Raw genomic sequence first — 21,225 nt, 5'->3', positions numbered from 1 at the left:
TTCACTGTATGTTACCTTCTATAGGCTTAGGCAGGAAGTGAGCAGCTGGTTTGGTCTTTTTGACCCTGTTGCCCTTCATGACCTGTCCCTCTTTATTGAGGCCCAGGAACCAGGCCCGTCCCGACTCCTTCTGTCTGTACAGCATGGAGCTGTAGATCACGTAGTAGTTCTCGAATACTGACTCCTTAAACTTACACTCTGCTGTAAACAGCTCCTGAGGGGACACAAAGACACATAAAGCATCATCAGTCCTGCTGTGTTATTGTGTTGTTATTTTATTTTTATTATTTTGTTCGACAGAGACTCTTACCAGGATGAAAAATAATAAAACAATATTTAAACCAATATGTAGACTGATGCAATAGTTACAACTACATTAGCAGGACAGTGACCTTGTTAATGACATCATTTACAAAATGTATTATTAAACTATTAAATGAGCAGAATGTAATGCAAAATCTTTTCATGTATATTCAAAAGCAAATGGTGCAAAATCCATAATTAGTCAGGTTGTCTCATCAAACCTATTGAGCAAAACATGACACTGAAGGGATTTCACTGATCTGACATTGAATATAAATAATAAAGGAGGAGCAGCACAATGCTGACTGAATAATGTATCGCTCTAACCCGTGAAACTCTCTCTGTACACACACGAACAAAAAACTAAACAGATAAAAAAGCAGATTGATTCAGATGACACAAAGCCCCGAAGATCTCACCCTCCACCCCGCATCAGCACCGCCGTCATGTGTCAAAACTCCTTTCCATGGGTGCCCGCGCCTCCAGCGGAGCATATTTCACCACAGAAACAAGGTGTTATTCTTACTGGGAGAAAAATCGTCTCTCCCTGGTGTCCGCTTGCACTACTGAGTCACAGCAAGTATAAAAGGCAACCTGACATAAAACATTCTTGTTTTGAGGAGGTCAGAACCCAGGCAGTCGGAGAAGTAAGGCCTGAAATACATATCAGCAAGCTTTGGCCTTTGCTGCACATCTGAAAGCTAAGAACAGTTAGAAATTATTTCTAAAAGGAGCTTTTGACTGTTTTCTAATAGTTTTCTAATATGATGTAATCACAGCATTATATCAGTCCTAAATAGAAGGCTTTTAAATGAGAGCATACGCTTTTGATTATCAACTAATCTCTAAAATTAAGTAATAATTTACATTAAATGCAAATGGTTCTCATTGCCTCTTAATATTTGGATATACATATAAGCTTTAGCATGCCTTGTGGGGAAATTGGATTATTTCAGCCAGTATCTCACAACAGTGATAATTAAAACACTATTAACTGAAGTTTATATTTAGAAGTTACAGCTAAATAACTGAGTTTAAATTGAGACAGAGAAACATTTATACAGTATATACTGTGCATATAGAGAGATAAGTCAGTGCAATGCTGGACTTCACTTGTGACTGTATTTAAAACTGCAGAATAAAAGAACTGCCGTTTTAAAAGTCGCATATTATTTTTTTTATATTTGAAAATACAGCTGCCAGCATATAACCTTTATACTGGAGAAAACAACTACTACTTCTACATTGTGTGGAAGCAGAGCAACAGCGGCATTCACCTGGATAATGTGTGTGTGTGTTTGTCCACATGACAAATTTGAGTCCAATAAGTTTAGACTTCATCAGCTCCTCTTTAGCGGCTGGACGTTATACTTTGTTCAGTAACTAGCCTCAAACCAACGTGTAGGGTCAACATATCTATCAAACAGCTTTCATGAAGGAACGCTAAGTCATCTAGCGTAAAATAATGTACACATTTTCTCATTGAGACTGATGAAGAAACCACTGCTTATATGGCTGAGGAGGCTCCTGCCAAACCAAACAATCACCCTCGAGGTCCCCAGGCCCCAGATTGGGGAAGTGTTTGTCTAGACCGTCTCTTATTGGTTGTTGTGGGCCTCTTGCCAGAGCCACAGACACATTGTCATTCAGCTCAGGTCTGTCGGTCCGAGTCTCATAGCAACATGAGGAAGAGAGGCGACACTGTAGCCGTGGCAACCAACCAGCGCTGAGAGGGAGGGGTCAGTGGGTGGGTGGGCGTGTGTGTGTTTTGCAGGAGGTAGGGGTGGGGGGGAGGTGGAGGGATTGCAAGAGCGAGAGAGAGGAAAAGACACACACATGCACACTGGCATTGGTAATTTATCTTTTGACGTGCTACAGTATATCTCACACTCTACCGTACACACTCGTGCTCACGTAGGGAGACATTTATTAAAGGTCTGGGCTGGGTGGTACCAATATGCAGCTGCGAGGGATCAGATGCTGGCACACACACACACACACATACACACACACACACACTTGTGGCTCTAGGGGATGAATGGAGGGAGGCGCAGGAGGGCTTGTTGGGATATGAAATGTGACTAAATGATTGGCTGGCAACAAAACAAGACAGGTGATAATGAATGAACGCTCTATTTATTGACAATGTCACTGACACACACACAAATCAAATTTTCTCCTTTGATGACCATGGCTTTGATTTATATTAACACAGTGATTGTCTGCTGTAGAGCTTCCTGTTTTTCATCCCTGGATTAAATTAAGTTGATAATATATATTTAGTCTTGACCTGCGCCCAGATTCATTATTCATTTCTTAAACAGGGTGATCTTTCCTGGTGTGCAGAGAGCAGTGCCAGACTCTTATTAGTGTTGGTCAGTCAGGTCATACATCATTTAATGGTGCTTTTAAAATAAAAGATGTTTGATGTCTCTTCTGAAGCAGCAACATTTATTCTTGGCTGAATTCAGAGAGGAGACGTGAACTGTAAGAATAGCTTCAGATGAAAAGCTCACAGCCTTACAGGTGAGTCATTTTAACAACACTGCCTGCCTGAATGTGTTTCTGTCGTCATTTCTAAATAGCTATGTTCACAAGCTGCCCACAGACAGAAGAGAGGGAGAAAGAATGAATGAAAGAAACGGAGGGCGAGGTGGAGGGGTGGAAATTGGGACATGAAGGAGAGGAGAGCGAATAAATCACCCAGTGAGGAGGACGACGCCTTCTGATTGGAAAAACAGCAGGGGATTCTCTCCCTCTCTCTCCTCCATTCTCTTATCTGTGTGGTTCTCCTTTTTTTTTTTTTCTGTCATTTCTCTGTGCTTTGCTGAGATTTAGTGCAAGTGAACACACTACACACATGTATTGTTATTGTTTGAACTGCACACACACACACACACACACACACACAGGCATGCGTGCGTGCTAGGCTGTTTTCGAGACAGCCGTAATCAGACAGAGAGGAGCCCATTAACACGTTCAACATGCTGCTCCAAAGCAGACTAAATTGATACAGGCAGCACTTTGCCCCTCTTCCATTTAAAATCTAAAAATAAGGAATTCAAAAACAGAATTGGGAAAAGCGCTCTCACCTCCTGACACAGCACTGCACTAACAACACAACTTGGCAACTAGTCGGCCACTGGACGCTTCCCAGCGCACAACAAACCACTGTTAATAATTCCTGTTATAATTGACCAACTCCTTCAATTCAAACAATCAGGAACAAGTCTTCTTGTAGGGAACTGGAGGAGTGAGTGTATAAATACACAGTAGGACAAAGAGGTGACGCAGGTCAGTCCACTGATCAGGACAGCTGCTCAACGACTGTGAGGCCACAAGTTCTCCCTTTAACATCTGACTCTACAGCCTCGCAGACTAAAGGCCGACAGATTTCTTTTAAACTGATATTGCACAGCAGGTTAATAGCAGCAACAGGAACACCGCATGGAGACAAGGTCAGCTTGGCTGCTTCTCCTGTGAGCTGTGAACACTGGTGACTGTAGATACTAATAAACTAAAAGAAATCAGTAACACACACCTAATAAAGACATTTCCACTGCATCTGCTGCTTGTTGCAAATAACTCTCCCAGTCACAGTGAAATGATAAAAATAAATAAAAAATATAAATTATATATTATAATCACATGTCAAGTCGCCTGCTTAGCGTAGATAGACTTTAACCCTGGGACTCCTGATCTGGTTTTCCATAGGTCTGAGGGCCTCACCTACCCACAAAGACCTCCCAAGGGGATCTTTGTGTTCTGTAGTACCACTTTGCCAGTTTGTCTTCATAGACAAGAGGCACACTAAGCACCGAGGTCCTTGTGAGCTAAACAGAAAACTAGATTGTTATGGGATTTCGAACATAAGACAAACTCTGTGTTTGCTCCAAATTGCTTGATAAAGTGCCACTTCCTGATACTTGGCCAGCCGTCACTCACTCACTGCTCGTTCAAAATCCAATTTCAGGTTTTGTTGCAGCTGCAAAGCTAAAGCTAAAGCTTTTGTCCAATGGGTTAGTCCTACAGTACATACTTTACAAGGGTTTTCCCATGTTTCCAGGTAATTGTTACTGAAATGAACACCTCACTTTGAATAAACACATTTAGTATCTCCATCCATTCATTTTCTGCCAATAACTTTAACCACGTAGTGCAGATATGGGGGTTTTGCAGCTTCTTCCAGGTCAAATATCATTGAAAGCATATATAAGATAAGTAGAAATAAAGAACTATTAGAACAGAAATAACGTTAGAAATAATGATTTTAATTGAAATAATAATTCAAACTCTGATTCTGTCAAAGATTCATTCTTTGCATCAACTTTGCAACATTTAAAGGTGCAGATGTTGGACATTCAAGTTTCCGGTCGTTGAGATAATTTGCATTAGCTTCATAGGCACTTCTTACGGTACCTCATTACCATACAGCCACTCTGCTTCAGCTCAGTAGAGTTAAGCAAAATGTTAAATGCTAGTGTATAATTTCTCCAGAGACATCTGTGTATATCCTGAGATCTCCTAACAGTTGGATGTTCCTGGAAAAACCTCCAGTGGAGGGCGTCCTGACAAGATGGCTGAACCACCACAGCTTTTGGCACAAAGAAGCAGCGGCTTTACCCAGCGTTCCCTCCGGATGTCTGAACTCTGTATCCTCTCTATAATGCCGAGTCCGGCCACTTTGCAGAGCAAACCCATTTTGGCCGTTGCATTTGTGATCTCATTCCTCCAGTCACTAGCCACAGCTCATGAGCATACATGAGGGCTGGTACCTTCTGGCTCAGCTCTGCTTGTATCTCATTAATTTGAATCAATATCATATATATTATTTATATATAATAACATGGCAAAGGCATGCAAAATCAAGTATAATTAACCACATTTATATATGATATTCCAGACAACACTCACATTTGCTCAGAATCATTGATTCCAACCTACATCATATGAAATGGTTCAATTAGTGACAATCACAATTAAAAGTTTCACTATCCTTTAACATAAGGAGGCAGTGCTCAGATATATTCTCCAACTGCACTACTAACATTACTTAATGTGACTAAGCTCAACACAAATTGTTTTTCTTCCCAGTCTGAATGTATATGCGTGCGTGTGTTTGTTGTTGTGCGTGTCAGTTTGTGTGCGCTGCTCAGTGAGTGGGTGTGTTTGTTTCCAACACCAGTTATTATCACAGCACTAATTACCCATGGGAATTGTGGGTAAACAAATCATTCTAAAGAAAAGGAGCCCACGGAGAAGAAGGAAGAGGAGGAGTGGAAAGAAAAGTGTTGGAACAGGAAAACAAAAGAGTAAAGACCATGGTAGAGATATTTTAAAAGTTGTACTCCAGACCAGATCTACCAAATCAAAGCATGAATCAGAGTCGCTCTCAGCAGCTCCACAGATCATCACAGCGGTTCTCAGTTACTTCAGATATGCACACTTGATCCAGGAACTCCATTAAGGAAATGTGTGGCTGTTTATTGGATCAGGTGTTTTGCAGCTGTAGCAACAACTCAAAGTAGAGTTGCTCCTTAGAGACTAAATGCTGGACTGTTCTGGGCACTGCGTGAAACATAACCCTTGATTATTTACATTTTAGACACTGAGCAACTTCTGATGAATAGATGAATTGAGTTTTTGTGTCAGCGTCACGTTATGCAGCTGTTAATGGATATTCATGTGTGCTTGATCTATATAAACACCTATAGTATATAGCTATTTTCATAGATAATAGGTATATAGTATATAGTTTGATTTGGGTTCGGGTTTGTTGCATCACCAGCTGCTTCACAATTGTGGAAGTTTTAATTTCATCCTCTCTCTTGATGGTGGTAAACAGCACAGCTCACAGAGTCAAACCATGCCATGTTTGGATAGGTTTTTGAGTTCAGATCGACTCCAACAGCTTAAACAGTGGAGACCTCCGCTGCCAGCACAGTGGCCTCAGTGAATCAATGAGATGTCTGAGTCTAAGATGGTTGAAACCAACTGACACCGTCACAGTATGACACGACCACGTTGGTGATGAATGGTAGTTTGCAGATTTCATAAATTAAAACCAAGTAAAAATATTATTAAATCATCTGCTAAACAATAAGTGTGCGTTATAGAGGAAGGCTACATATGCACCACTATCCTCAGTGGGCACTAGTGTTGTCCATCACTTCACATTTCCTTTTTTAGTGTGATACTGTGGTACTTCAATGCCATGATTCACTGTGCGGCACCTTTGAAGAGGCTCCGCAGCTCGCTAATTCATTCTCTAGTCACCAGAAAAAGTGTGTGTGTCTGTGTGTGTTTGTATCATGACTCACATGGCTAACATTTATTCTTTCTGCCACTCCTCTTTCTTCTCATCTCTCTGGATGTAGACATCACAGGACTCACTCCGTATGAGTGCTGTACCAACTGTGTTATGAATGGAAGTACACGCCCACGTACGCAGACGCGTGCCAGTCACACACACACACACACACACACACACTCACAATGAAGCGCATACATACAGCACACACACACGTATGTTTGTTGAAGATGTATTGAAGGAAACAGGCGGTAGCTCAGAAAAAGAAGAAATGTGTAGGTGAAAATGAAACAAAGGACTGATCCACAATGAATGAGTCTCTCTATGTAGATTTTAAATGTAATAAATAAAAATGCTTGTTTTTAGATCAAAAATGTAAAATGACACAAGTTTTGTATATTGAATAAATGACAGAACATTGAATGAAAGAATTTACTAAGCTATTATATCCAATCTAAACATATTCTTCATCAAATTTAAACACTTTAAGACTGGAGCTATGAACACTTTGGCGTGTATGTGTTTCTTCTTGTTCTAATTTTCCATAGTCTACAGGGATTGGGATTAAAGCATCCCTCAGTCAAACATGTGTTAATTTTAAATGTAGCTTCCATTAAGCTACGAATTTTACCACGCATGAGGCAGAACACGCCAAATATTGTTTTTCTAAAAATGAAATGATTAAATTCAGCAGCTGTCTAAAGGGTTTGCTTCTGCATGAGGGTGAAAACAATTATTAGATGATAATTAATGTTATTTACTGCTGGATTTCCAAAATGTTATGTTTTACACTAAAACGATAGAGGGACTCATTTGACCGCAGGCTATTTGCTGACCCCAACAGTGCTTTAAAATGTTTCTGCGACTTGTAGTTACTTGGACCTAAAGGGCAGGATGTAGAAAAATCACATGGAGTATCAACAAAGAATCAAGAGGCACAACAAGAGGATGAAAGAGACGGATGCAGAGTGGAAGTGAACTGATGGTGTTTGGGCTCTCAGGACCTCTCGAGCAGACAGAACAGGGCTCTAACTGTCTGACTCACAGGAGCTGGCATGAAGGAATACATTTCCATTTCTAATGTTGGCTGGTGGACAGTCAGCACAATTCAGATTTCAAGAACAAGCAGATTTTAAGAAGCCACTGCTGCGCACAAACCTCAGTCAAGATCTAGATGCATCTCACGGCCACACTGGTACATACCGGTAATGTTACAGCTCATATCTACAAAAAGGTGCATCCTTTATTCTTTTGTTATAACATAATACTGTCTTTATTTTGTTCCTACCCTGTAGCAGTAGTAGAAGTAGCAGTGATAGTGGTGCCTTACAGAATGTGCAATTATTTTAATGAAAAAGTCAATTTCCACTTTCACCTCTCAGTTAACACCTGCATCAACCTAACACCCCTGATGCCCCCTACACACACACACACTCACACACCCCAAGGTGTGTATTATACACACTTCTGCAGAGAAACACACTCTCATCGTTCCTAGTCTCATTCACACACAAACACACACCAAGTCCTAAACTCATCAGCACTTTTTTTTTTCCCACTTTCCCCAGCATGCTCCATAATTATCACATAGCAGCTCATTGCACACTGTGCCATCTGTTAGTTGCACGCACACACACTCAGACTCAGACGTGCACGCACACACACACCACACGTACGTCCACGCACAACCACACACTGCCAGATGCTTGGGATCTGGGATTAATAAGACAGTCCTACCATGTATAACTAAGTTTGCAGCATATCATTTACAATTTATATAAGAGGATAAAAAATCTCATTGAAAGCAGAGCAGCATAAATTTAGGAGCAAGTTAAGACTTACTGTACCTAACTCTGTGGCATGGAGAATGCACTATAGAAGGAAATCTACAAATTAAAAAAAATAAAAAGAGGCAGGCAGAAAATCATTATCATCATAATGCAAAATTCTCCTGATAGCACTAACAGTTTAGAGAACAGTTTTCTGTGTCACAAGTGTGAGAGTTTGCAGGTTTGAACTGTAATATGCACGTTTCACTCTTTCCTGACAAAAAAAACTTGATTAACTAAAATGTTCGCTGATAATCAAAGTGACTGTTAGTTGCAGCTCTAATTTATTCAAAACTATTTAACATCTCCCAGTGCATCAAATGCTGTTAAGATTGGCTTTGTTAATATGCATGTGGAGATCAGCAATGTGCGCCACGATATCTCAACACGAGAATCTTCCTAGCAAATATAACCACCTGGGTTTCACAGTGGCAATGAGACACATTTATCTGGGGGCCTGCATGCACAGCAAGACTGAAAATAAATGTCAGGGTGTTTTCTGTTTGTGTTTTATCTACTAGGGACAAAATACTTGAATAGCATCGTCCTATAGACAAATATTTTAATCCATTAGAGACAGACAACTAATTAAATCCACCGCTAAAAGCACTTTTTGCCACATTACTCAACACCTTTTCATGTAAACTGTACCGAGTATTCAGTACATCATGTTCTGATTATAATAATTGCAGTGCAATCACAGTGTGCTTAAACTGTTCGCACTGAAAGATGCTATTTGCTATTTGTATGTGTTTGTGCTCCTACAGTACGTGTTTGGACCTTTAGTTCAGGTCATGTGGACAGGTGGGATTGCTTCAGGTGCCATCAAATCCCAGCACGGAGAAGTCACAACAGTTCAGAGTTAACACAAAAACAGAATATTTGTGATGGGTTATTTCAAACCAACATATTGTAACATAAGAATTCTTCTGAGGGGGGGATCGCTGACAACTGCGCCACATTAAGTCGAAGTTACAGGAGCTCGAATCTGATTTGTATCGACTATATGACACCTCTACAATAACTAACCTGGCAGGAAGAAAAACTGCGTCCAATAAACAAGCGGCTCAGCCTGTGTGAACATGAACCAACCAGTCACTAAAATACAAACAGGTAAACAGCACTGCTCTGGTTCAGACCAGAATGTATCACGGTAGCGCCTTCACCTCCTCAGTCAACATCCACGTTACAACATACAACATACTACACCGACAGCAGCCAGTGTAATATCGAGCAGCGCTGACGATGATGAGTGTGTAATTTATATATTTGTTATCATGCTGCCTGCACATCAGTCACAGAGCTGGAACATGATCAAACATCCTCACTTTCCCTTTACGCAGCTTTACAGGGGATTTCTACTGTTTGTGTGTGTGTGTGTGTGTGTGTGTGTGTGTGTGTGTGTGTGTAGGGGGGGACTCCCCCTCTTCAATTATTTACAGGAAGCCCTCATGCATCTGTGACTTTCAGCGACAGGCTGAGAAAGCCCAGCAGAGCAGCACAGATCCCCTTTCTTTCTCTTACTGATTACTCTCTCTTCCTCTCATCCCTTTGTCTGCAGCCCTTTTCCTTCTTCCTTCCCATCTGTCCACAGGCTTTTCCTTCCTCTGTCCTCCCCTGTCTACGACCCTTTGCTTCTTTCGTCTCTCTCTCCCTTGTAATCTTTTCTTTCTTTCGGTCTACAACCTTTTTGCCTCCCTTCTCTCTCTCCAGCGTTTCTTCTTCTTCTCCCTAAAACTCTTCCAATTCTTCATCTCCATCTGTTTCCATCTCCTGTTTTTCCTCCTTCGTCTCAGTTCCTTTTCCTATTCTGTCGACAACCTTCTTCCATCTTCTTTGTCTCTTCTCCTTCACTGTCTACAACATCTTACCTCATATCTTTTCCCCCTTTTGTATACAACCCCTTGTCTTCTTTCTCTCCATCTCTCTCCTCTTGTTGCCCTTGTCCTACTTCTTCTCGTCCTCCACTCAAGTCTGCTCTTTCTTCCCGCCTCTCCCGCCTCTTCTTTTTTATGTCCTGCCTTCACCTTTATTCCTCTCCCCTTTCATTTCCCTCCTTTTATCTTCTTTCCCCTCTCTGCCTTTCCTGTCGTCTTTCTCCTGCCTCTTCTTCTCCCGACACCTTCTTTCTCCTCCTCTGTTGCTCCTGTCATCTCCGTGTAACAAAAAAAAAAGAAAGGAAGGGGAGGAAAGAAGGGATGAACTCGGGGAGCAGAGACGTCAGTGGAAGAGTGTGAACTCTCTCTCAAGAGTCAGCATGGAAATAATTCATATTCTGCTTGCAGTCGGCCGCTGCTCCTCCACCTCACTTCCCCTCACTCCTCTGCTCCACTTGCTCCTCACCACCTCCCTCTTTTGAGGAGCCAACTACGTTCTAATGTATGTCATGAAAGACTTTCACTTGTTTTCATTTTTATTTTGCTGTTTTCATTTATAACTTGCTATGATTTTGCTTTATTTTCTGTTCGTGAATCTTTTATGTTCAGGGAGAAAATGCTTCTGGGAAGGCATTTAAGGACAAAATAACTAACAAGTAACAAATAATGAAAGAACTCATGCTTAGTTAATGCGTACTTGTCTGTAATCTGACAAATATCTTTCATTTGCAGCCATTATTAGCAGATCAGTCTCTCTCTATCTAATCAACGTGTCTCCAATCTTTTCAGAACTTATGCCTCCAGTTAACTTATTCATCTCTCCTTGCCAGCTATTATGGGATAATTATAGGAGTTCGATCTTACTTAATTTGGTGTGCCGCCCTTCAGACACAGCAGAAGCGGATCTGCAGACAGGCCCAGGTCACTGGATGCAGTGGATGCAACAATCTGTACACCGAGCAACTAAGAGGTTTGACTAAAATCACTCAGTGGTTCCTCTGAGCAGCATAATGAGAAAACAGTAGTTAAGTATGTCATGTTTAACAGACACTGAGTGTTTAGCCATTGGCTCAGATCCTAATAGCTACACTCCGACAAGTAGCAAATCTTACTTTGCACAAGAATTACAATTAGACTCTTAATCAAGTAGTTGATTGACAGTAATTCAACCTGCAAATAGTTTATAATTAATTAGTGTTTTTCTAAATCTCCCATAACATTAAACTGTATGTCACTTTTAGCTTGGGACTGTCAACCGGAAGAGGTCTTGAGTGCTATTTTCTGGCACTAATAGACCAAATGATGTTAAACCTGATAAGAAATATAATCCCACATCTTGAGCACATTGGTGAAAACAAAAGCAGTCACAGATCAAATGGGATATCTCTTCTATAATCACAACTATAGTCAAGGACATCACTGCACTTTGTCCTTACACTTGTGGATACACTGAGGCGAATGACAAAATAAAACAAAATGATCTTTCTATTTCTCCCTGATTTAAATTCAAGAAAGTATAACCACAGAGCAAAGCCAAACACCTGAGACCTGGATGAACAACACATGATTGGCAATAAAGTCGCACCGCTTTCCAAAGTACTCAACAGAAGTGTCCACTGCACAATAACAAGAAAAAAATCTGCACGAATGACACACAGCTCCTCTCCAAGTCCCAAACAGCAGTGCTGAACACAACAGCTGCGTGTGCCAGGATGTGTCAAAAACTGGCTGGGAAATGCTCGTTCTTGAGTGTTCACTCTACATGCTGTGTGTTTCTGCAAGTGTGTGTGTGTGTGTGTGTGCACGCTCACCGAGGAGTAGAGATGACCCTCTCCATTCATGGCAATGTAGAGGCCAGTCTTGACTGATTGGATGGCCACAACTCTCAGACCCACGGGAATTAAGTTAAACAGAGCTGAGGACAAAAAGAGACAAACTGAGTTCGGGTGTGTGTGTGTGTTTTTAGTGCATGTGTGCTCCTCTCCTCTTGAAACACACTGTGCTCTGAGAACTGAAATGTTCGTCTGTTGCTCAGTTACTCTGCTTATTTGGTGAGGTGAAAAAGCAGCCGGGCCCCGTGGGGCTGCTTGCAGGGCTTTTAAACTCCGAGTTTTGCAGAAGAGGACGCCTGAACATGCAGAACAACTGAAAAACCACAGCTTCTTTTATAAATTCTCATCACATTCTCAACGCCACTGAAAACTCACCTTCATTTCTTTAAGTTACACTTAAGAAATTCTTTGTAATAATAGACAATAAAAAGTTAAAAGTACTAATTTTAAGAAACTAACTACTTTTACCATCCATGTTTTATGACACCATAATTAGAATGGGTTTTAAATTTACATGCTTTATGTTTCCCAAGTCACTAAAATAACAAGAAAACAAAACCTTGTGTCTTTGGTGATATGGGAACTGTAAAAACCTGGTTTTATCAATTGATAATTTAACTACTTTTTAAACCCCCAAACCAATTTTATCAAACAGTATAGGTGTGATAAACGGCATCTTTTCCACAAACTGAGCTCACACATTTGATGAAGATGACAAAATGCAGAACTATAAAGTAGTTATCACACCAAATAAAGGTGTTATTCAGGTAATGTAGGACATTTTACACTATTATTATTATTATTATTATTATTATTGAAAATCCATTGCATTTTTCATTGCGCGCAAAACTATTATTATTGATGATAATTTAATAATTTAAAGTAACATACAATTCAACAGTTTAACTCTGGAGCATCTCTCATGTATATCTCTCATTATAATTCACTTCACTTCCTCAAATGTTTTTTTTTTTTTACTTCATGTCAAACAATTCCCTCTTTATTTCTGATACTGTTCAGCTGTGTGATAGCTGTAGTCACACAGGGCATTCATCAAGCTGAAGCAAGCCATTTACTGTATCAGAACACTTGTACAAGAGCACAAGTGGAAAAACTTAGATTCAGCATATGAAAAATGAAAACGATCTTGAATGAGTCATGTTTTTATATTTTAACCAAGGTCATGGAGTCTGTGACATTTTCATATTGGCCATGTCTTGTCTATTCTGTTCAAAGGCTCTTGGCTCCTTCAGGTCAGTGTTATTTGAACAACAGCAGTCAGTGATATTAAAAGAAGAGACAGCTGATCACACCCTTATAGCCCTGGGCAGGGACTTTAAAGGATAATGCCAGTGTCACTGGTGTTTTTTTCACTTCCTCATACTGTCCTGAATCTTTTTAGCATTTTTGTTGTTTACAATTTGTCTTTCTTTCCCTTTGAAGGAAGCATTTGAGGGTGAAATTGTAAAACATATGAAAAATGTAACAAGAATCCATATGCATGGAGAACATTTGCAATTGAAATCGTGTGATGCATGTCAAAATTGTTTAGGCCTCAAGCTGACAGCAGGCTGACAGCTCTCACAATGTCCTGTGGTGTTCTGATGGTCTTATCCCAGTAAGAGTTTTTATTTTTACAGCAGAAAAAGGAAAGTTGTGATTGTGAGTTGGTTTCTTAAAATCTTTTTTTGCATTGTTTGTCTCAGCTTTGGGATGTTTTCACTTATTATTGATGATGTCAGAGTCTCAGGTGTTGCTGACCTGACTCCTATTTTGGCTACATGATGATTTAGACATCTAAATGATCTAAACAATAACATCTAAATGATTTAAACGCTTGGCTTTGAAATTTCCTCAGTCTCCATCTTAAAACAATGACCTAGTTACTGTGGATAATCCACAGACCTTACTGTCAACAGTTTTATTCAGAATTTTTCCTCAGTCTGTCAAATAGTGTGTATGGTATCTCATTTCCATCCATGTCTTGTCAATGTGGCTGTACACAACATGCTAGGCTGTTCGTGCATTCGTTTTCTGTACGTTGTAAGAGATCACCTGAAATAATTATAGAATTATAGCTGATGTGGAGCTGTTGTTATATGTTGACTACTGTTTAATTAATTCTCTAGCCAATACATTAAAGATGTATTGTAATTCAGTTTTATATGCTAATTCTCCATAATGGAGAATAAAACACACACTTGTATTATTATAATTGAGACATATTTGCAGTTTTTCTTGCTAATCAACAGCTGATTACGGATTATTAAAGTCCTCATTAATCATGGTTGCATAGAAATGGTTGTTAATTCTCTCTGACAACGAACTTTTACAGTGAAATGCATCAAATGTGTGTAGGTACACCTGCAAGTAATCATCTTTGATAAATGCCACGCTTTCTAAAACCACCACCGCCACAATCACGCTCAGGCTTCATTAACATAAACATATGCACCCAGCTGATTAGAGATGGTGACAAGCGTCCTTTTAAATACAGAAGGAAATGTCACCGGTGTCTTCTCTCTGCTGAACATGGCTCAGACAGACAAACTGACAAATAAATGGAGAAATGAATCTTGCCAACAATTGGCACTAGGTTCAGTTTGATCTACACGCTGTGGCAGACATCAAATGTAGAAAGAAATCATAGTAAACAAGTGGGATATTGGCGGATGAGAGGAGCCAGCTCAGCCAATATGGGGTGTCCTTTCTACATTGGCTGAGCTGGTTCCTGCGTTGGACCAGTGAGTTATCTACTGGACTCTATACTGATTTGCATTTGATTTTTGCCAGGCAAGCACATCAGAATATACTGTACATATATCAGCAAGGCGTCCATCTACATCTCCTCCCTCAAGGCAGTGACGGGTGCAGAGGTCCAGTAAACGAGGTCCTTCACAGAATCCAACAGAGCCATTATAAACAAACCACTGAAATACTAGTATGTGTCATTTAGGTCAGTTTGCTTCATGGTGTAGCTTGAGGAACTTGCACTTTTAGTTTGAAAACTTCTTTAACCTTTTAACCATTTAAAAGATGAAGTAGAATTTATCTCCTGGTCCTGGTCTAAACACAGTGAGAAAAAAAAGTCTCTCAACCTTCTTCAAGGTCGGTGAACCAGAGGAGGAACAAGGGACTGACACACAATACATCGTCTCTAAATAACTATTCTGCCTTGGGAAAGACCGTCATGGCTTCTCCTCTGCTGTGGTGAAATTTTCTGAATTTTTCTTTCTCTCACTAACTTTCACACATAAAAATACTCACACACAATGCTTTTCCTTAAAGTGTTTTAAGATGAGTTGTATCTATTAATCCTGGTGAATACAATAGACTGAAGTAGTAGTGTGTGTGTGTGTGTGTGTGTGTGTGTGTGTCTACTAACAGGAGTTGGTGCTGTCGTCTTTGGTCCCATCCAGACTTCCATCCTGGCCCATCTGGAGATAGAAGCCCTGCCTGCAGAACAATCTGGTCACTATGCCCTTCAGCTGTGGTTCTACGAGCACAGACAGACAAAGAGAAAAAGACATGAGGGAGAAATAAATAAAAGTTGAATAACATCTTTACGTGAGGACATCCCATACATCATACAGCCCTTAAATGAAAGCAAATGAATCTAAAATGAGTCGAAACTTGAAATTATGTTGTCAGCTTCAGCTTTATAAATAAATTATGTACAAATCCATTGGCAAAATTCAATTTCTGTGCACATCCCAGAGGCCACATGTGAAGCACAATGCAGTTTGGCATTAGAGAAGGACGATGTGACCACCTGTGACCCTCTCGCATCCAGAGGGATTTCCTGCAGAGAGCCTAGTCAAGCACATCCAATCCATTACAGGATTCTTGGGCTAATCCTTCCTTCGTGGTCAGAGTTCCACTTGAATGGTATTGATAAATTATTATTAAACATATGATAGGAAAGAGCAGCCTTAGTGTGGCTTTGCAGCTGCAAACTGTGTTTACTGTTTATCTACGGAACAATATATTGATTTATAGGTGTAAAGGAAGTTTATCAAAAACAGGACTATACCGTACTTAAAAATGACTATTACTGTTATAGAAGCACGTCATCAATATGCTCGTACAGATCTTTTTAAATATTTGTAACTTGATACAGGCGCTTTTTGCTATTTTACGTGCTACAATGAAGCACCGGTCCCTTTTGCCTTCTCCTGCTTGGTTCTTGATTATTGCAGCCAAATGCGAAATATCTGAAGTGAAAGAAAATTAAGAAGTACAGCTGCTTGGAAAGAGAAAAAGAAAAGAGACGGCAGGGAGCTGAAGGACAAAGGCCGACTGAGTCACTATAGAAGAACGACGGAGAAAGAGAGAATGACAGAAAGACACATCAAAGCACGAGTGGACCGGGGTTAGGAGACATGCGATAATAACCTGTCTGTACCTGTCGGCAGGTACAGACAGGCTTTTTCCATTGTGCCATCAGTGCTCTCATCAGACCTTCCCCTGTAGTTTGCACACTTTTTCCACACACACACACACACACACTTGGTGACACTGATTACTTAATGTGGCTTCTCACACATCCTCACATGTGACCACACCCATTCTCCCTTTATAAAACACACATCAGGGACTGATGCCTTTTGTGACTTCGGCATAAGCAGGGTGGGAATCCCCTTGTGTGTGTGAGAGAAAGAGAGTGAATGTGTGAAGGTACGTCCTTATACACAGAGACAGAAAAAAAGGCAAAGACTGACCCACTTTTTGAAGAGACAGAGAGTGAGAGAGAGACAGAGAGAGGGTGGTGTTTTCCATCTTTGTGAGGGATCCATCTTGTGCAGCAGGAGAGAAGGAGGGAACAGGAGCTTTAACCAGCACTGAAACTGCAAAGAATCCCAGCACACTACTTAGCATATCATGTGATTGTGTGAATGATAAATCTCGGCTAGATTAAAAGACAGCCATTAAAATTTGCCGGCAGTGATTTCCCACCATTAGGAGTAAGTATAGTTAAATGAACATCACATGTAGTTACAACACTGATCATCACAGTACTGTAAGTTTAGATATACAGTATTTGATGTAGCTTCTAGTTGATGCTGTATATATATATATATATATATATAGACACACATGCTCGTCACTGCAACTGTATTTTTATTTTCTATTAATACAGTGTGACACGGTCTATAGTTACATGCATTAAGTAAATATCATTCCAGCTGACAGCTGTGGCATTTCTTGCCACATTTCTTTATGATTCAAAGAATTTACCTGCCCAGCATCCATCTGTCAGAACACAACAGACATCAGAACACACTGAGCGCTGCAGACAGACCGAAGTCGGTCATATTTCAATCTCTCTGTCCTTGTGAGTGTGACGCACAGTCTGAGAAAGCTGCTGGAAATGTTATTTATTGTCTCTACTAATTCTCTAGAACGTGTCATATTTTTTATATTAAATCTGTGCATTATAATTATTATGATATAATGTAAAATATATTTTTGTGCTTTAGGTGTTAGTTAGTTAGGTGTGTTAGGGAACAAGACGTAGGGGTGCTTGGTTTCATCCTCTGTCTGATATGGATATATTACAGCAGGTGCTTTTCAGTGGCGTCGCGTATCAGAATACCTCTCCTGACTCGTGTTGTGACTCAGTCGGTGGGAACGTTGAAGGCCACGCCCGAACATCCACACTAACTAAAACAAATTGAGAATACGTTCTCTTTAGCTTTAGTTTCTCCTTTTTCTGGCTGCCGTGCACTGTCTCTCTCAAAATCTGAGCAAACAGTTCAAAACATTGTGAGACCTTTGTCATATCAAGGCTAATTATAAACATAATTTTTTATTTAAGTCTTGATTTTTCCCTCACACATTTACACATTGCAAGGACAACACTTACTTATATTATTTATAGACATCGAATTGCAATTATTATGTATGTAGTATCAACTTAAATTCATATTTTAATGAATATGTGTCTGATTTCAAGGCAAAATTAAAAGAAATACAATGCAGTGATGTGTTTAAAGTCATTTCTCTCTATCCTGCTATAGATATTATTATGCCCTATATAATGAGAACTATTACAGTCTCAAATGGTTTTATTGTTGTTATTTGCATAACTCTCTGCTCTAATGGTTGAAAAATCCATAATTCTCCACAGGAGACAGTCCTGCTGCATCAACTCATCATCGAGTATTTATGTGTCTATTCAACCATCTGACATCCAGTTATCCATTTACTCGTTCTCCAAACCCGAACAGGCCAAAACGCCGCCATGGTGACATTCCCACAGTCGTCAAGGTGATATTCCCACTCTTCCCAGTGTCTCCACATTCTGTCTGTTACTAGGGAAATTCCCATTCTCGCGTTGTCACGGCAACAGCCTCATGATTCCAGACTGTTCCAGTGGAAGGGTATTCCCCCGTACACACACACACACACACACACACACACACACACACAAACACACACAGCCATATTTTCATCATAACATGATGTGATTCAATCAGCCAGCCTGTCAAGCAGCTACGCCGATTTGACAAGTTATATTGTGAGTTAATTCAGCCCAATCCGAGTCTCAATACAATCAATGAAATATCATCATGAGTGTCTCATACCCACAATGCATGACAGTCGTTCAGTATTTCTGACTTTTACATACACACGCACACACAGCATCTCACCACACAAAAGCCTCCAAGTGAAGAATTCACGAGCAGCAGCTGAATGCACATCAGAGTGATTAGTGATTAGAGAAACACTTCGGGTGCTGAAAAGAGCAGATTTTTTTTGTTGAACTCTTGTACAACAAGATCTGGTTTAGCTACAATGAATGTCCTTTACATTTCACATGGCAGCAATGAGGTTCTGTGATTACACTGCATATCTACACTAATAAATAATAAAACTACTAAACATGAATTTGACCTATGAGAGATTATGTTCAGATTTTATACAAGTCTGCAACACATATAGCTGTGGTGCATCGTTTTAACGCTCTATCATCTTGATAGTCTTTCAGAGGCTTTTCCTGTCTAAACAAGAATAAATGCTGATGGAGACACTGATGATCAGTGATCTATAGCTGCTATGATTAAGCACTGATTGAAAGCCAGGGAAACACCCAGTAGAGATTTCCACAGATAACACAGAGGTGATTAATCTTCAACCGAGCTACGTAATACTGAATATTCATAACAATTCCTAATCACAGAGAGATTTAATGTTGAAATACTGGCAATGGGTTTGGAGGCAGCCATTTATACGAGCAGTGAGGCTGCATCCATCAATTTTCCAGCTGTGTGTCTGCGTAAGGTCCATGTTAGCAACAGAGCAGCAAAGATGTGCTTTTATTTATCGTCTTGTGTTCCTGCTCGACATCAGGGGCAACTGGGCTAAAATTTACATTTTCTAATCACATACTGTAATTACAGACTTAAATAATATTTTTCCTTATTTAGGTATATAAAATACAAAGAGTCTGACAAACCACAACCTGCTTCTATGTATGTAAATGAGCAGTAACTCCATGTTTGCATCACTAGACTTCTCATCTCCACAGCGAATCCTCATTTTGGCATATCCATAATCTCATTTTCTCGGTCACTGCGCAGAGTTCATGATCATAGATGAGAACAGGACACAGCATCAACAAATCTGCAAACTGAGAGCTTTGGGGTGCAGCTCTCAGCTCCTGCACTTAACCAGCCGTCAGTTCTGTGCTCCTAGTTATCCTCCCCAATTAGAATAAGGAACCGGACACACACAGTACAGTTGTTGTCTGGAGGTGTTCGGCTCCTTTCAGCAACATACATGACAAACTAGCCTCAGGTAAGAGGCCAGAACACGGTTTTCCGGGAGCCAGGCCTGAAATGAGCACTCTGCTGGGCCCCTGAGGTATACAGATGCACCTGGCAGCAAAGTGCAGGGACGGAGCAAACCCAAAGCTTTTGGAAACAAGGTTTCCTGTGCACTGACTGATTTCACGCGTTGGGAACAATACCGCATTACACTGATGCATTTGCTGCTTTTCTATTTACATTATATATGCGGTTTTATTGTTGGCCGGCCAAAACAAGAGCACATTTTCTAACGAAAAAAAAAAAAAAAAACAGCCCCAAAGAAAAAGCCTTATGTGAGGCAGTGATCTCTGTGTGCAGATGTACAGCACATTCAGGTACACTGCCATTAACTACAAGCTTTAATGGTCTCCCTTTGTTTCTTGTGATTTAGCTGGGATTGAACAGTCTCGTTTTATTACTCATTACATAATGATTTAAGTGCTGCACTATTTAGTAAAAAGGAAACTTTTTGTGCTGCTTTATTTGCAGTGTGCTCTTACACAGTATGTAGAATGTAAGACATTATGTTTCATCTCAGAAGGCACCGTTTGGTGATGTGTAAGGCAGTGTGGGCTGGGTATAATATAATTACTTAACAAACAGACTAACAAGACATTTGAATAAAGCACCTCAGGGAAAGTTAACAATCAAAAACGAATTGACACAGAGTGTTAATCAATAATGACAATGGTCAGTTGTTGTATCCCCCACAGACACGGCTCTATGTATTTTCGTCTCATTCCTGCAAGTACAACGAAGTCTGTTTTCATGCATTAAGTGAATATCATTCTAACTGACAGCTGTGGCATTTCTTGCTGCTTTATGATTCAAAATAACAGTTTACCTGCCCAGCATCCTTCTGTCAGAACAGAACAGACATCAGAGCACACTGTCTACTGCAGACAGGACTGAAATCAGTCATATTTCATTCTCATTTGTATAATGTATGGTCTGAGAAAGCTGCTACAGATGTAATTTATTGCATCTTCTCTTTTTTTCCGGAGCATGTGTTGTCATCTACTCTATATTTCATGTGTGACATGTTAATTTATAAAACATAATGCAAAATGTATGTTTGTGCTTTAAGTGGAGACAAAGCACAGAGTGTACCTGGAAGCTTGGCTTTGCATTTACATCTGTCTTTGTGCTTAGTTTTAAACCCGTGTATGATAAGGATACATTACAGCAGGTGAATGTATCAGGATACCTCTCCTGGCTCATGTCGTGACTCACCCAACGAGATTTTTTTTGTTTAAAAGTACA

The 21,225-nt window shown here is 40.2% G+C and overlaps 1 protein-coding gene across 2 annotated transcripts in view; it reads right to left on the bottom strand.

Annotated features, from left to right (window-relative positions):
- LOC113164604 (fibroblast growth factor 14-like) overlaps window positions 1-21,225 on the bottom strand; it is a 50,928-nt gene that overhangs the window by 6,230 nt on the left and 23,473 nt on the right. For both annotated transcript variants that reach the window (XM_026363971.1, XM_026363972.1), the window contains exons 2-4: window positions 15,537-15,647; window positions 12,131-12,234; window positions 16-214 (exon numbers count right to left, since the gene is read on the bottom strand). In XM_026363971.1, the coding sequence (XP_026219756.1) occupies window positions 16-214; window positions 12,131-12,234; window positions 15,537-15,647 (414 nt within the window). The remainder of the gene's footprint in view (window positions 1-15; window positions 215-12,130; window positions 12,235-15,536; window positions 15,648-21,225) is intronic.

This window comes from Anabas testudineus, chromosome 2 (assembly GCF_900324465.2).
Source record: "Anabas testudineus chromosome 2, fAnaTes1.2, whole genome shotgun sequence".
Classification (NCBI taxonomy): domain Eukaryota; kingdom Metazoa; phylum Chordata; class Actinopteri; order Anabantiformes; family Anabantidae; genus Anabas; species Anabas testudineus.
The sequence above is the reverse complement of the archived record's forward strand: the minus strand, read 5'-3'. Positions and strand labels throughout refer to the sequence as shown.